General features: G+C 46.0%; 1 protein-coding gene across 3 annotated transcripts in view; it reads left to right on the top strand.

Annotated features, from left to right (window-relative positions):
• The window catches only part of GC6 (golgin Putative 6), a 57,450-nt gene that overhangs the window by 11,157 nt on the left and 29,873 nt on the right, over positions 1-16,420 (top strand). For 2 of the 3 annotated variants that reach the window (XM_086772972.1, XM_086772974.1), the window contains exons 3-4: positions 11,584-11,711; positions 11,831-11,883. In XM_086772972.1, coding sequence (XP_086629098.1) covers positions 11,584-11,711; positions 11,831-11,883 — 181 coding nt within the window. Of the gene's footprint in view, positions 1-11,583; positions 11,712-11,830; positions 11,897-16,420 lie in introns of those variants that run through there. The other variant, XM_086772973.1, reaches the window with a different exon arrangement.

The raw sequence follows: 16,420 nt of genomic DNA, 5'->3' as shown, positions 1-16,420 counted from the left end.
TTGCCACTGCTTTTTATCGTGACTTGCTTTCAGCGGAGCTAGCCACTGAGGATCGAGATGTATGCAGACAGACTGTGTGGCCCATGTGCAGAGGAGGGTCACAGACCATATGCGCACAGTTCTAGGTGCGCCTCTGTCAGAGATTGAGCTTGCCGAGGCCTTGAGGGTCCTGCCGCGACATAGTTGCCCAGGGGAGGACGGACTGACGCCGGCCTTTTTTATGCGCTATTGGGACCTTTTGGGGCCAGGCCTCCGCAGGGGCTTTCAGCATGTTTTGGACACTGGGGTGATGCCGCAGAGCTTTTCCGAGGGCTTGATCTATCTTATCCCCAAGGGAGAGGGAGTATCAGATGATATTCGGCATTGGAGGCCTATTACGATCCTCAATACTGTCTACAAGGTCTTGGCAAAGGCCTTGAGTTTGAGGATCCAGCCCTTCCTGGGGGAGTTGATTCATGCTACTCAGACAGGATTTGTCAAGGAGCGCAGTATCCTTGACAACATCTTTACTTTCTGGGAGGCGACGGCCCGAGCTAGGTTTCTTGGCGAGGACTTGGTCGTGATGCTTCTCGATTTTGAGAAGGCATACGATAGAGTTGATTGGGGATTCTTAGAGGGCACTATGCTACGCCTGGGCTTTGAGCCAGGATGGATCAGAGGGGTGGCAGCTTTGTATTCCACAGCTCGCAGCCAGGTGCTGATTGCAGGAGGTCGGGGGCCGAGTTTTGAGCTGACCAGATCAGTCCGTCAGGGGTGTCCTCTCGCCCCCTTCCTTTTTCTCTTCTTTGCGGAGGCTATGAGTATGTATTTGACGGCAGAGGAGGTTGGTTTGAGAGGACTTCAGCTCCCAGTCCGGGGGGAGGATTTGCTTGATGCTGAGTTTGCAGACGACACGGGCTTATTTTTGCATGGCCAAGAGGCCAATCTTATTCGGGCAGAGCAGTCGCTCCAGGTTTTTAGTGCAGCTTCGGGAGCATTGATCAATTGGCGCAAGACAGTGGCCTTTTGGATCAGTAGTGCTCCCACTCCGGCATGGAGTCCGGACCCCGGTTTTAGATGGATTCCTCCCGGCACAGCAGTGCGGTATTTGGGATGCCAGATTGGCCTCGATTTGTCACCTGAGCAGCAGATTGCCCCGCTTCTTCTGAGCATTCGGAAGAAGCTATTGTATTGGAGTACAGCTCGACTATCCTTGGCTGGGAGGGTGGTGGTGGCAAATCAGGTGCTGTTAGCGACTATGTGGTACATTACGTCTTGCTGGATTTTCTCGAGCTCTTGCATCAGCCAGGTACAGAGGCTGATCAGGAACTTTCTGTGGTCTGGGCGGGACGGTCAGCCAGCTCGGGCAAAGGTTGCATGGGCAGTTATTACACTTCCGCTGGCTCAGGGCGGTTTGGGTATTATAGATCCAGTCGATCAGAGTAGAGCCTTATTGGGGAAGCTTATTGTTCGGGGGTTGCTTCCAGGCGCTGAGCCTTGGAAAGAGCTCCTCTTGCAGCGACTGCAGGCCCGGGCGCCTCCTGCAGGGGGTACTTGGGCACCAGAGATTCGCTGGATCTTCATAGAGATGAGGAGGACAGGCCTCAGTAGAGGATGGGAGGACAGATTTGCTTTGAGTATCCTGAGAGCTTGGGAGCTGCTGAGACCGGGGCTCTCTCAGCGGCCTCCTTCTTGTGTTGAGGAACGGGCCAGGCAGCCGCTCATCTGGAGCCCAGCGGTTCGTACAGAGCAGGGTCATATGCTGGGTTCTCGGCCTCGTCTAGCCTGGGGACCTTTAGCGGCAGGCCCAGCTCGTAGTTTTGGAGACTGGCAGGCTTTCTGCAGTCTACCAGAGGAGACCCAGGTGGAGAGGTTGAGTCACTTCAGAGGGGGGTTGATTATGAGGGATGATATTCAGGAGGCACTTACAGAGGAGTGGTTCACACCTCTCGAGCCAGTGGCCCCACGGTGGATGGGAGCCTTTACACAGTTGGAGATCCTGATTGCTGTCAGAGCTAGCACTGAGGATGGCAGATGCCTCTATTATGAGATTCAGGATGAGGGCCGACTCCAGAGAGTGGAGGTGGAGTCGCCTTTGGTTGCAGAGTGCACCTTTCAGAGGATTCGGGTAGTGGCTGCCGCTTCTCGGAAGTGGCATATTGACCCCGACCCTGCTGACGTGCTCCCGGATTGGCGTATATGGGCATATGCAGCGCGCCCCTTGGCCCGGCTACAGTGGGACCCCGGAGAGTACGAGTGGCATGATCCTTATGCATCCCTTGAGGCCACAGAGATCACATTTTTCCAGTATACTGTTCGGCTGGGACGGCATATTTTGACGGCGAGGAGGACGGTTTCTCCAGCGGCAGCGGGGCATTGGCGATTGCAGGGACTATCACAGGAGTTCCTGGAGGATTTCTGGGCTCGGCTCTGGGCTAGTCGACAGGCCCGCAGGATCTCGGCTTTTCAGTGGCTGGTCGCCCACAGGGGCTCAGCAGTTGGCACTTGGCTTGTTTACAACGGTCTTCCGGCGGCCTGCGTCCGATGCGGCCACCCTATGGAGACACAGAGACATTGCCTTTGGGACTGCCCTCAGGCACAACAGATTTGGCTGCGGATGCTGCGTATTCTAGCCCCCCTCTCTCCAGAGGGTATGTTTACGTGGGGTGCCGCTGCTTGGTCGACTTCGTCAGGGCCTGCTATGGGCTATGAGATGGAGCAGGGTAGTCAGGCCATCAGATTTATTAGGGGCCAGCCTCGCCTGGTTCCGGCACCGGATTTCTCGTCCGCCAGCTGGACACAGGAGAGGGATTTACGATGGGAGCTCCTCAGCAGCCTCACCATCTGGTTCACCTGGAGGGCCCGGTGCTTCACGGCCTTTGAGGGGAGATTAGAGCCACCAGCAGAGACTGTTCGGGGGATTTGGCAGGAGTTGATCCACACCCTGCCAGGACAGTACGACCGCATCCGGGGAGACTCGGATGAGGCGATCTTACGGCGCCAGGCCTTTCATACCACTTGGCGTTGCGGCCCGTTCTACACCCTACACACGGGATCCCCCCGTTGGCACTACAGGCCACCTGTTTGGCTCTTTCCCCCCCCCATTGTATGATTTAGCCGCTCAGTCCTTTAGACTGATGCTTGTATTTTGCAGCACCTAGGGAGAGTCTCCCGGGCTGCCATGATGTATTCACTGCTCTTCTCTCTGTTAGGAGCAGGAGAGATCTCTTTTGTAGCCCTACGGGCGTTTTTTACATAACTAATGAAAGGATCTTTTCTCGGAAAAAAAAAAAGTGTTTGATGTTTCAGATGAACAGCAGCCAGACGTGGTGGACGAAGCAGAAATTATTGAGCGTGAGTAGATCCTTCTTCATCGTTGGAAGCATGGTTCCGGTCGAAGAATACATCAGTTCTACATGAAGTTCCGAGATCGAGATAGCCACGAAGCCGTTTGGCTAGACGAGGAGTTCTTTCAAGAATATCCCTAGTTATTGTGGTGGACTACTTGGAAGCCATGTACTTGCCGCCAAGCTAAGCAGGAGGGAATGTCACATTTAGGCTGCACTGTAGTGCATGGTGACAAGATGGCTCATCATCATCAGTGCAACATTGTACAGTATTAGCACCCTTTAGGATGATATTTGTTGTACGCAGTGACCCCATTGTAATCCTCATTCCAAGATATGTCAGGCACGAGCTATGTAGGTCATTCCTCAACCATAGTGAGTGAGTCAGTCAAGTCAGTCAAGTCCCTTAACCCAGTCGGAGAGAATCATTCAAGCATGTAGAGTGAGTAGACCTTAGGGTTTGCATTAGAAAGCACTCTACATATTGCATATCATTCATCCATTGCACATAGACCATTGCAGAAGCCTTGAAATAGCATCTGGTATTTTTAGGATATTTATTAGCATTTATCTGGCTTTTTTTCCATATTTTTTCAGCATTTAATACCATTATCCATGATGAACAAGTTGTGTAGCAATTTATGCCACAGTTGACTAGCATTAAATGCCAACCGACCAGCTCACAGTTAGTATAAATAGGCTTGCTTTGCACCATTCCATCCATCATCTCATAATTCAGTAGTCAAGCATCAAGCGTTGGAGCCTTCAGCCTAAGGAGCATCAACGATTTCAGCCAGCGTTTCATCCTACAGCATCTAGGAGCATCTACGCATGTGCACTCAGCCTCCATCAACAAAACGCATCAGTTCCCAGCATTCAGCCCATCAGAAGACGTGCGTTTTCTGCATAGGAGCAGTTTTCAGTATCATCATCATTTTGCTACTTCACTTCGGTGAAGGTAACCCGCATTCATTCATTCATTTTCAGCATTCATACATAGGTTAGAACAGTCCCAAACAGTCCATACCTCAGCCTTAGATTTGCAGCCTTCCCTCGTTCCATTGGGAAGAGTGCATAGGCATGACATCGGTCATTATTGGTGCTTCTACAGCTATGTACAGTTCAGCCTGACTCTTGGTCCTCTGAGATCTTGCGTTTGGCTTATCGTCAGTCCAAAGTCATTCTCTTCAAAGTAATAAAGCAAATACTATTCGGGTATGGGATAGGGGACCCTTCAGTGGGTAACTTAGGACCCAATCTGGTGTACAGTTTCTATCTCTCTCTCTCAATCTTTTAAAGTTTGAAGTCATAAAAGTGGATTGCTAAACTCACGAAACTCAGGATACAGAAGGCGGTGTGAGACTTGTGTGACAGGATCCTTAGTTACGAATACTTCCGTTGCATGTTACACATATGTGCAACATTGTCTAGTTTGTCGAAAGATGAAAGCGTCACATGGAATGAAAGCGGGTTTTTTACAACCATTGCCAGTTCTTGATGGCCGTTTGGAGGATATCTCTATGGATTTTGTGACAAATTTACCTCCTAGTCCAGGTAATTGCGTAACACACAATGTTAAACGGTTTTTGTTGTACTTATTTCCTAGAGGGCTAATGTGATTGGTGAAGATGTTGCAAAGCTGTTTATTCAGCATTGGTACCTAGTCGTGGCATACCTAGGACCATTGTATCAGATCGTGATGCGAAGTTACTAGTCATTTTCGGAGGATATTATTTGTTAATTTTAGTAATAAGTTGATTTTTTTGAGTGCATTCCACCCAGAGACAAACAGCTCGACAGAGATTTATAATTAATTGCCGTTCGACGTGCTGAAGTGTTATGTCCATGATTAACAAGGTAAGTGGAAACAGTTTTTGCCTTTGGTTCAAGCTGTTTTAAATGACTCTTTTTCTTCAGCTATTGGCATGACTCCATATGAGGTGGTGTTTGGAAGACCATTCGAGTGATTATTGACCAAGACATTGTCTTTAGTGCCCGATGCTAACTTACCAGGATATTTTGGAGTCTGTGAAGGACAGGTTAGCCAAAGCACATGAGGCCTATTCTTGGCAGGCCAACAAGGATAGAAGGGGTGTGAAATTCTCGGAAGGGGATTGGGTATATTCTAGGATTATGAAACAAAGGACAAATGTACAAGCGATGCCGAAAGTTGTCGTTTCGGAGTTTCAGACCTTTTTTCAATTTGAAGAAGATCAAGGAGGTGTCCATGAGGTTGAAGTTACCGTCCAGTTGGACCATGTATGATGTGTTTCATGTCGCTTGGCTGAAGCACTATGTTAAACCTCCTTCCACAGATGTCTAAGGTGAATCGGAACGTGATATCGTCGACTCTTGCAAAGAATGTATTTAATCATACCTCCAAACTGTTGAAACATCTAACTCCATGTGGGTTGTTTATTACTCCATTGGGCACTAGGCATGGTTTGCAATTGTGAACTCTCTCCCATAAAGGAAAGGTTTTCAACGCGTATGAGTTGTCATCACTCCCAATAACTCTTTGTTAGTAATTCTTTTCTGCGTCATTTAATTTCCAGCTATAATAAGCCATTGGACACTCTTCTTGCTGGAGGACAACTCCTATGGCTAAATTGCTAGCATTGGTAATCACCTAGAAAGAATCATCCCATGAAGCCAATTCTAGAACTGGAGACTCATAGGCAACTTTCTTCGTTGCATGGAATGCCTCGAGTGCTTTGCTTGTGACGGGCACTTTCTGTCGTGCCCTTGAGCAGATCTGTAAGAGGTGCCGCAAGGTCAGAAAATTTGTTGATATGTGAAATGTATGCTTGATAGAGACCTATCCTTAGCATTTTTGGGAACATTCCATTCAAGGTGGAGGCTTATCCCGTTTGCACTGATAAAATATCCCAGATAATGAATTTCTTCTACTCCAAATTCGCTTTTTTTTTTTTTGCATTGATGTAGATCACATTGTCTCGCAAAAGTTGCAAGACCTTTTCAACATGCTGCTTTGCAGGAGCAGAAAAGATGAGCATATCATCTAAAAAAATGAACACACACTTTCCTATAAGCTCCACAAACACCTGAGACATCATCTTGTTAAACGTCGCTGATGCATTGGTGAGGCCGAATGGCATCACCACAAACTCATAATGGCTGCATTTAGTCTTGAAGGCTGTTTTTGATATATCAGCCGTAAAGATTGGAACCTGATGATAGTCACTCTTGAGATCTATCTTTGAAAAGAACTTTGCACCATTGAGTCGCTCAAGGATATACTCAATCTGGGACATTTGGGAACTTGTTCTTCACTCTGAGCTTATTAAGTGCCTTGTAGTCCACGCATAATCCTGCGTACTTGTCTTTCTTTTGCACAAACAAGATAGGTGCAGCAAAGGGCGAGGATGGGGGCTGGATAAATCCAACTCGGAGTAACTGGGAAAGCTGCTGCTCTAGTTTGCCCTCCAATGCCTTGGAAAGACGATAGGGTAACTTATTGGGTGGTTCTGTCCTGGGGACCAACTGAATGCGATGATCTTTAGGGCGACTAGGTGGGAGCTGTGGTGGGAGATCATCCTTTAGCATGATGTCTTGAAATTGTGCTAGGAGACCATCTAGATTTTGCTTCAAAGGGGGTTGTTGACTGAACAACAGATTGTTGGCTACGGACATAAATCAAAACGCACTCGGCTCCTTTTCCAATAGTTCTTTAGGCTTGGATGTGTGAGATGAGTGGAATACCTAGAATGCTCCTATCCTCACGAATTAAGATAGGCTTAGGAACACCATCAATAATAGTGAAAGTGTCCTGCCTCCAATGAGGAATGGGTGCATAATCCCTAAACCACTGAATGCCGAGAATCATATCACATCCCAAAAGAGGTGAGATAATGAAGTCTTGCTGAAATGTGGCCTTTTGAACCATGAATTTAAACTGTTGAGCCTTATGAGATATGTGAGTGCAAAGACTGGGTGTGAACCTGTCTACGTCGAGATGATGGGGTACAAGTGTACAACTCATCTTCTTAGCCAACTGAGGAGAAATGGCATCCTCATAGCTACCCATATCGAAGAGGACAAAGAATTATTGTCCCTTGGATGTGCCATAAGTGCGAATGAGAGCTTTCTTTTGCTCCTCAACCTCACCCTCTTGCTTATCGTCAAATATCATTGTGGGTATGACATTTAAGGCGGATAAGAGTTGGATGGCGTTAGTGGCCGATGTGGGAGGTGTTGTGGCTATTGTGGAGGCAGAGGTCTTGGAGGCTTGTACAACCTGCCACTTGGTACAATCTTTCTTACCATGCCCCGAAGAAACATCTGTTCTCCCCCTTATACTGTGTTTGTTCTTTTGGCCGGAGATATCCACCAGTGATGCCCTGCTTGGCCTTTTTCTCAGGTGTTTCCTTAGGCTTAAAGTCTTTATCTTTCTTGCCTCATGAGGTGCTCTGGGAATCTTTCTTGTTGTCTTTGCTACCCCCGAGATGATGATTGTTGGGTGGTGGATGATAGCTGTTGGGGTTTGGAGCTAGCCTGGATTCGCTTGGGCTTACCTTCGTTCAGCATCATTTCGTGATTTTGAGCGAAAGCGAGAGCGAGAGCAAGAGCCCTGTCATATGACTGTGGCTCAAAATTACATACAATAAACCTAATGTTAGTATCCAAACCTCTAATGAATTGTTTTAGTTTATCCTCCTCGGATATACCTAACTGTTGTGCTGACGTGATTACTCTATTAGAGTATGTCAGTACGGGAGACGCATTTTGGGAGTGTCTTCCTCAAGGTTGGTCATGTATTAGGGAGGTAAAAACCGTTTTTTGAGATCGGACAGGAAGGTGTCCCATACATACCGAGGATCCCTTGTGATCGGGTCTATATGTAGACTCGACCAATGCTGCCACCAAGTAACCGCTTTGCCGAGCAGGTGAGGTGCCACCAGGTGGACTCGATCTTGAGGATTTGAAAGCTTAGCCAACAGAAAATATGCTTCAAATTGATGAATGAATTGCATCACTGCAGCATGATCTTACTTACCATCATAGTTACTAAAGTTCATTTGAGCTCGTATGACGGTGGTGGAGGAACTTGGTCCTTGGTGCGCTAGTGTAAGAAGAAGAGAGAGCACTTTTGCCTACATAGCGGCTATCAACTGGTGGTTTTGGAGTTGCATGCCTTTATCTGTCGCCTTTGTAATCTGTTGTGTTCCAAGAGTAATTTGATGAAATCTTCATTGCTTTGCCGGAAGCGTTTTTGTAGTGGTGGTGTCTTTCTTGTAGATCTCTCCTTCCATATCTTCTTTGTAGCTTTTTGACGATCTCTCTCTTGACATTGTGGAGGCATGGGTGGTTTTTCTTGATTGCAGTATTGTTGGAAGGTCGTGGCTTGGCCGCCTACATCCCACATGCATAGAGTCCCAAGCAATGGGATCATCTATAAGTAATAGAAGACTAGGGCCATTCTCATCCCTTCTCCACCAATTTTCGTGTCTTGGAAGGGATTAGAGTGGTGGAGGTTAAGCGCGCAGTGGTGTGAAAACTACTGGGATGGGTGACGTCTCGGGAAGTGGCCCCCAATTTCCAATATGGTATCAAAGCCAGGGAGGGCATGTTGGGATGTTGTTAGCGGAGCTGGTCGACTTGCCAATTTTTCTCAACGGAGTTGAACAAAGGCCGAATGCGTGTATGAGAGGATGGACAAGATTGCTGACATGCCAGGTGTAATCACAGGCCAAAAAGAAGGCTGTGTGCGAGAGAACCTCGTATCATTAGAGCCTCTGGGTACCCTACGTCTTGGCCGTCAAGAAAGGGTGTTGGAAGGTTGTGGCCTGGCCGCCTACATCCCACATGCATAGAGTCCCAAGCAATGGGATCATCTATAAGTAATAGAAGACTAGGGCGATTCTTATCCCTCCTCCACCAATTTTCGTGGCTTGGAAGGGATTAGAGTGGTGGAGGTTAAGCACACAGTGGCGTGAACACTACTGGGATGGGTGACCTCCCGGGAAGTGGCCCCCAATTTCCAACAAGTATTACCATCCATGGAATGCTCTCACTTTTGGGTAGCCAAGTTGGGTCACAATTTGCAGCTTTGATACCAATGTAGCATGCAATAGGTTGATTGTCGTAAACGTGCAACAAAGCCGCCTTTATACCCGTGAGTTTATGCAATTCCACTTTACTTGAGAGAGAAGAGAAGAGAGAGAGAAGATAGAGTCTACACAGTATTAGGTCCCAATTACCCATAGACGTGCTCCCCCCCCCCCCCCCCCCCCCCCCTCTCTCTGCCCCCCTGCAAGCAGGAGTATTTGCTTATATTTCTTTGGAGAACTTTGTACAATGAGTATGAAAGATGATTGAGGACTTCCCAATGCAAGGATGAACTGTCCAAGATCCCTTGATTTCCCCTTCAATGACCACTATCCAAACCCAAAACTGAGGGAAGCACATATGCTGGCTCAATGCTGAAGAAGCTCTTCGCGTGGGCCTTGGGGCTGTAGCACAATAAAGTGCTGCTTTGCTGAATGTATGCACAAGGCCAGAGGCTCTAGGCACACAGTACTGCTCTTGTGACTGCTTGTAGACTGATTTATGAGAATGATTTATGCCATGAATGAAGCGCTTGTATTTATATGGATTTATGCTGCTGGTCAGTTATTTCTACTGCTGTCGGCCTGTTTTGTGGACAAGAAGATGCCATCTTTCAGCATTAAATGCTGTGCACACTTCTTATGTTGTCCTCTTCATGCTGGCCGACTGCAAGATCATTTACCCGACTACTGTGCAACAGTGTATGCTGGCTGACTAATGCCTGTAGGCATTTTATGCTGGCCGACTGTTGCTTGTAGCATGTTTATGCTGTCGGCCTGCTGCTAGGGGCTGCTGACTGGACATTAGCCCCTTCGATGGGCTGGTCATGCTGCCTACTATGCCCCATGGGCATGTGTCCATAGGCATGCTTTACATGCACATTGCATCTACATGTCTGAGCTTCTAAATGCACCTAATGCTAGGGTTGACCTCTACATGAACCTATCTGATGAATTCTCCAAGTGGGTAAGAGGACTAACACATGCAGACTCTCTATGGCTTTGGAAACTGACCTATGTAGGTCGTGAGTTGTGATTGGCATATCTTGGACTGGGGCTCACAATGGGGCCATGGCATGCGACAAAATATTCCTAAGAAGGTATTCCTACTGTATAAATGTTGCACTGATGTAGAGCCAGTGTGTCACATAGCACTCCAGTGCAGGGTGCATGTGACATTTAGGACTCCTATGTGTGTTGTATGTGTGATTCAGCCGCACTCTTTTTTCTCTCTGGAAAAACCTAGTGTAGAGGCGCAAGTGTTCCACATGACATGTCACCTTTCCAAGCTTTTATGCAATCAAGAATATGCCACTCCACTTACATTGTGCCACTTAAGATTGACAAAAGCATTATGCCAACAAGAAAGAGAAGTCCAAGTGGAATCAAGGAGGGTAAGATGGTCATTGTAAAGATAAATTAAAATGAAGCTTATTTTCCGGAACAGTGCAAGATGTCATTGTACACGATTAATTAAAATGAAGCTTGCTTTCCATCAATAATTATTAAAAATCCGAACTTTGACAACTTGCGCTTTTTGAATTTTGGCTTGTTTTAACTCTTCCTATCTGGCCCCAGCAGTGTACACCTACATGCATTCAGAGGCATTGATTCGACAACCATTGTTGCAAGCTTTGTCTGTAATTTGATGAGAGGTAGTGACGCACATGGCAATCGCTGTGGATATTGTATAGCTTAGGAACACAATTGTAGCAGGTAGGGTGTAGTAGCAATGATTTATTCATCAAATGGACGGATTCTAGCAGAAGGTGATGGAATCAGCCCAGGTTCTCAGCTTGGTAAAACATAGAGTGCACACTGAAGTAACTAGTATTTGTAGATTTATAGCCATTGTAACCTTCATTCTCATATCCAGCAACTCCACAAGGGAAGGAAGGGGGGGTGGGGTGTTGTTTGTGCGAACATGATCATTTAAAGGGCTATCTAATTCATTCTTATCCATTTAATTAGTTGCTAGTTGAATTGCTTCAGCTAGACTCTCTGACAATACTTGTGTTTAAGGATTGGTTTCTGAAGGTTGATTTTTTCATGTGATTGTAGCTACATTTGACAGTGCAAGGTGATCTTCTTTATTGGAGTGCACATATACTTTTAATTTTTGGGATTTTTTCTTGGTTCAAAGCGATGTAAATTGGCATGGCTTGAGGTGGATTTTTTGGATTGTCAAGTGGCGTGGAGCAACTTTTGGAACGAATAAACAATGGAGTCTTGGCTGAAGATCGGCGCCATGCAATGGCAGAGCTTCAAGATATCGTAGCAGAGAGCCGCTCAGCCCAGTTAGCTTTTGGGGCCATGGGTAATACTACAATCATTCAAAATATGTTAAGAATGTGATAACTGTTGTTTTGTGGGCTCTAAGGACAATCTGCTCTACGGGAATGTATGCTGAATTACAGTGTCATGATGTCTGTGCAGGACTACCAATCATTCTTTCGGTCTTAAGGGAGGAACGCAGCGATGTAGACCTGGTTGGCAGCTATTGTAATCCTTGATTTCCAGATTTTTGTTTGTGTGTTTGATATGACAGTGGCTTCACCTGCTCTTGTTTTTGCCACGACAACACCACACATAATTTATCGGAAATATTTTTTTTTCAAGCCTAAGGTGTGAAGTGTGTGCCAATTCAAAAATCAGTCGGTCATTGTACCCTTTTTCCCAAGGAGAGTCACATGTACACACTCTTGAGTATTTTTGAGTTCAGGGTTAGGGTTTACAGGCTAAGGTGGATGGAAGTTCTCCATGGTGTGAGTGTGTGCAGGCGTAGCAAGAGAGATGAAGCTCAGTGTGCTGCACGACTCAATGATGATTAGATTAATGATATGTGAATCCTTCACCAAGTACAATATTTTTATAGGCTTAGAGCCTTATCTTTTGACTAAGTCACACAGAAGGCAATGACACATGGCATGGGCTATGACATCATTGTTTACATACACACACATAGAATCTAGTCTTAAGAGGCTGTTCACACACATAAGCACACTTACACACTAGAGGTAGTACTTGAGAAGGCCTCTAGCAACATCAACAATAATGGCCTCCGGACTGCACACCACTGGTGCCAACACCCAGACCTCAGGTCCGCAAGGCATGATAAAAGAGCTCCACTAGAGCTGCAAACTCCAAGAGCTTCCCCTCAGTAAAAAAAACCCCCCCCATCCTCGTAACTTGCTAGGTGCAACAGTTTGCACTCATTCAAGAGGCAAGGAAATGATATGGGAATGGAACCTTTTATACGATCACGGCCCTTTTATACAGATCGGAAAACTCACAAAAAAATAACACACGAGAGATTCTTATATCTCATTTTGGGGGACAATTCGGACCGAGAACCCTCGATCCAGACATAAATGTTTAGAAAGCCCAGGCATAATCTCATTAAGAAAGAGACTGTCACCAACCTGGACATTTTCCAATATGAAAGGGGTCTAGTGGACTCCAGGATGTCTAAATATTTGGAAAGTACAAGCTTTGGGAATGGGGGATTATCCTAGAATACAAAGGACCACACTCCTAAAATTTAGGAGAGTTGCTATTTTTGGCCCGACTCCGATGGAAATTCTGTTCGCGTCATTACATCTGGAATTGAGTAGATACCAAGAGTTGGCAAAGTGCCTATGACAGAATGTCTACCAGTTGGGATATTTTTAGAGATAAAGTTTATGGAAGGACCCATCTCTTAGATTGGGACATGTGGCAAGAAAGTGGACCAAAGTGAGACAAGTGGCCTGACACTTGTTAGAAAGTGGATCAAAGTGAGACAAGTGGCCTCACACTTGTTAGAAAATGGATCAAAGTGAGACAAGTGGCCTCACACTTGTCACTTCAACTATTGTGTGGCTCTCCACTTGTCATTGTAGCCTTCTCTTGCCATTTTAGCTCATGGGAGGCCCAAATCTATAAATTGGAGCCCTCTCTCTTCATTAATGGAGGCTTTCTTCCATCGCGAAGAAATACTGAAGGCAAGGGTATTTAAACATTTATTATGATTTCTAGCCATTGTACTTGTTGAACCAATCTTTGTATTTGCTGTACCAACCATTGTACTGGTTGTACCAGTCCTTGTACTTGTATCACCCATTGTACTTGTTGTATCAGCTTTTGTACTTGCTGTACCAGCCACTGTACCTGTTGTATTAGTCATTGTACATGCTGTACCAGCATTTGTACTTGTACTTGTTGTACCAGCCATCGTACCGGCTGTACCAGCCATTGTACCTATTGTACCAACCATTGTATCGACTGTACCAGCCATTGTACCTGTTGTACCGGATGAATGGAGAGTTGTACTTGCTATACCAGCTCTATTGCATGAAGACCCGTGGTTTTTGGGGAAGAATCAGTACCCACACGGAGGTATATGGATTATGTTGTTGGCTCGGCATTTCTACAGCCTATGTTCCGGCTTGGTTGCCTCGTGTTGGGCTGTGTTATGGCATTTGTATATGGATAATCCGGCATCTCCCGTGGGGAGAGTAAGGCCCTCAAAGCTTGTACATGATATTATTCTCCTTGGGTACTAAAATACTCCAAGGGGGGGGGTCGGCCCATTCCGGCCTCTATGTGGTGTCACACGTGCAAGCTCCATTTTCAGCATTTGTGGATGTTTTGTCGAGCTTTTATGTTTAAATGTTTTAATATGCATTGATGGTATCAACAAGTGTGTCAAAGGTCCTAGTCACCCGGGCACCCGCCGCGAGTTTCATATATATGAAACTCGCGGCGGGTGCTAGAACCTTTGACACACTTGTTGATACCATCAATGCATATTAAAACATTTAAACATAGCCACAGCCTTAACACATATCCATCATCACTTTGCATAAAACATAAAAGCGATAAAACATCCACAAATGCTGAAAATGAAGCTTGCACACGTGACACCACATAGAGGCCGGAATGGGCCGACCCCCCCCCCCCCCCCCCCCCCCTCTTGGAGTATTTTATTACCCAAGGAGAATAATATCATGTACAAGCTTTGAGGGCCTTACTCTCCCCACGGGAGATGCCGGATTATCCATATACAAATGCCATAACACAGCCCAATACGAGGCTACCAAGCCGGAACATAGGCTGTAGAAATGCCGAACCAACAATATAATCCATATACCTCCGTGTGGGTACTGATTCTTCCCCAAAAACCACGGGTCTTCATGCAATAGAGCCGGTACAGCAAGTACAACTCTCCATTCAGCCGGTACAACAGGTACAATGGCTAGTACAGCCGGTACAGTGGTTGGTACAGCAGGTGCAGTGGTTGGTACAGCAGGTACAATAAGTACAAATGCTGGTACAGCATGTACAGTGACTAGTACAGTAGGTACAGTGGCTGGTAATACAATGGCTAGAAATCATAATAAATGATTAAATACCCTTGCCTTCAGTATTTCTTCGCAATGGAAGCCTCCAAAACAGTCCCCAACAGCCGGTATTCTTCATGGGCAGCCTTCAAGAGAGAGAGAGAAAGAGAGTAGCCATCATTAGGGCAGCCTGTAACGGTGGTAGAGGCTAGTGTGCAGTAAGAGAGCCTCATTAATGAAGAGAAATTTATAGATTTGGGCCTCCCATGAGCTAAAATGGCAAGAGAAGGCTACAATGACAAGTGGAGAGCCACACAATAGCTGAAGTGACAAGTGTGAGGCCACTTGTCTCACTTTGGTCCACTTTGTTAACAAGTGTCAGGCCACTTGTCTCACTTTGGTCCACTTTCTTGCCACATGTCCCAATCTAAGAGATAGGTCCTTCCATAAACTTTACCTCTAAAAATATCCCAACTGGTAGACATTCTGTCATAGGCACTTTGCCAACTCTTGGTATTTGCTCAATTCCAGATGTAATGACGCAAACAGAATTTCCATCGGAGTCGGGCCAAAAATAGCAACCCTCCTAAATTTAAGGAGTGTGGTCCTTTGTATTCTAGGATAATCCCCCATTCCCAAAGCTTGTACTTTCCAAATATTTAGACATCCTGGAGTCCACCAGACCCCTTTCATAGTGGGAAATGTCCAGGCTGGTGACATTCTTCCCAACTTCTTAAAAGTTGTTCGCAACTTTAAGCTTTAAGCCATATATTCAACATATAATCATGTCCCATCAAGTGGGCGAGACGAGACAGTCTCAAAAATCCAATATAACTGAAGAATCCATGTCCCAAAGAAATGGGTGAGACTAAATAAGTCTCCATAATAGCAATATCATGTCCCAAAATAAATGGGCGAGACAAATCAGTCCCATAAGTCCAGATATCATAATCCATGTCCCAAGTAAATGGGCGAGACAAAATAAGTCTCTTGCCAATAAGGCATCGGTCCACATGACCCTTGGCATAGATATAAGTTCCGTGCCAACCAGGCGTCATGTCCACTTTACCACTTGCACTCCGTGTTGGTACTCCTGACCACACCTTGGATGAGAGGTGGGCTCAAGTAACAAGATAAAACAATCTCTCGCAGGCATAGATAACCTGGTGTTCCATAAGCATTTCTGCTACACATAGTTTATAGGCATTTCGGCCACCAATAGTTTGTAGGCATTTCGGCCACCAACTCACACTACCCTCTCAAGTGCTCATGTTCCCTTCTATCTGCTCTCTATTGTTCCACCCAGATATGGTATAAACAATCTTCAAGAGAGCACGTAGGACAAGAGAACACTACACACGGCATGTGCTGCTCGACACTACCCTCTGAAGTGCCCATGTTCCCTTCCATCTGCTCTCTATTGTTCCACCCACACATGGTAGAAACAATCTTCAAGAGAGCACGTAGGACAAGAGAACACTACACAGGGTATGTGAACCATGAGTTTAATAAGTCCAATGCATCCCAAATAAAGGGAGCTATAAAGAATAATGCATTCTAGTAAAAGGGAGTCATAAACATAATCCATAAACCAGAGGATGGATCCAAATCCCTAGAAAAGAAGTCCAGGAATCCATAGACTTGTATACCATAACTCTTACCACATACTCTGTGCTAACCACACACCTTGGAGTAGAGGTGGACT

This window comes from Cibotium barometz, chromosome 33 (genome assembly GCF_041138505.1).
Source record: "Cibotium barometz isolate CiBa-2024 chromosome 33, ASM4113850v1, whole genome shotgun sequence".
NCBI lineage: Eukaryota > Viridiplantae > Streptophyta > Polypodiopsida > Cyatheales > Cibotiaceae > Cibotium > Cibotium barometz.
Note: the sequence above shows the minus strand (reverse complement) of the source record. Positions and strands in the feature narration are given on the sequence as shown.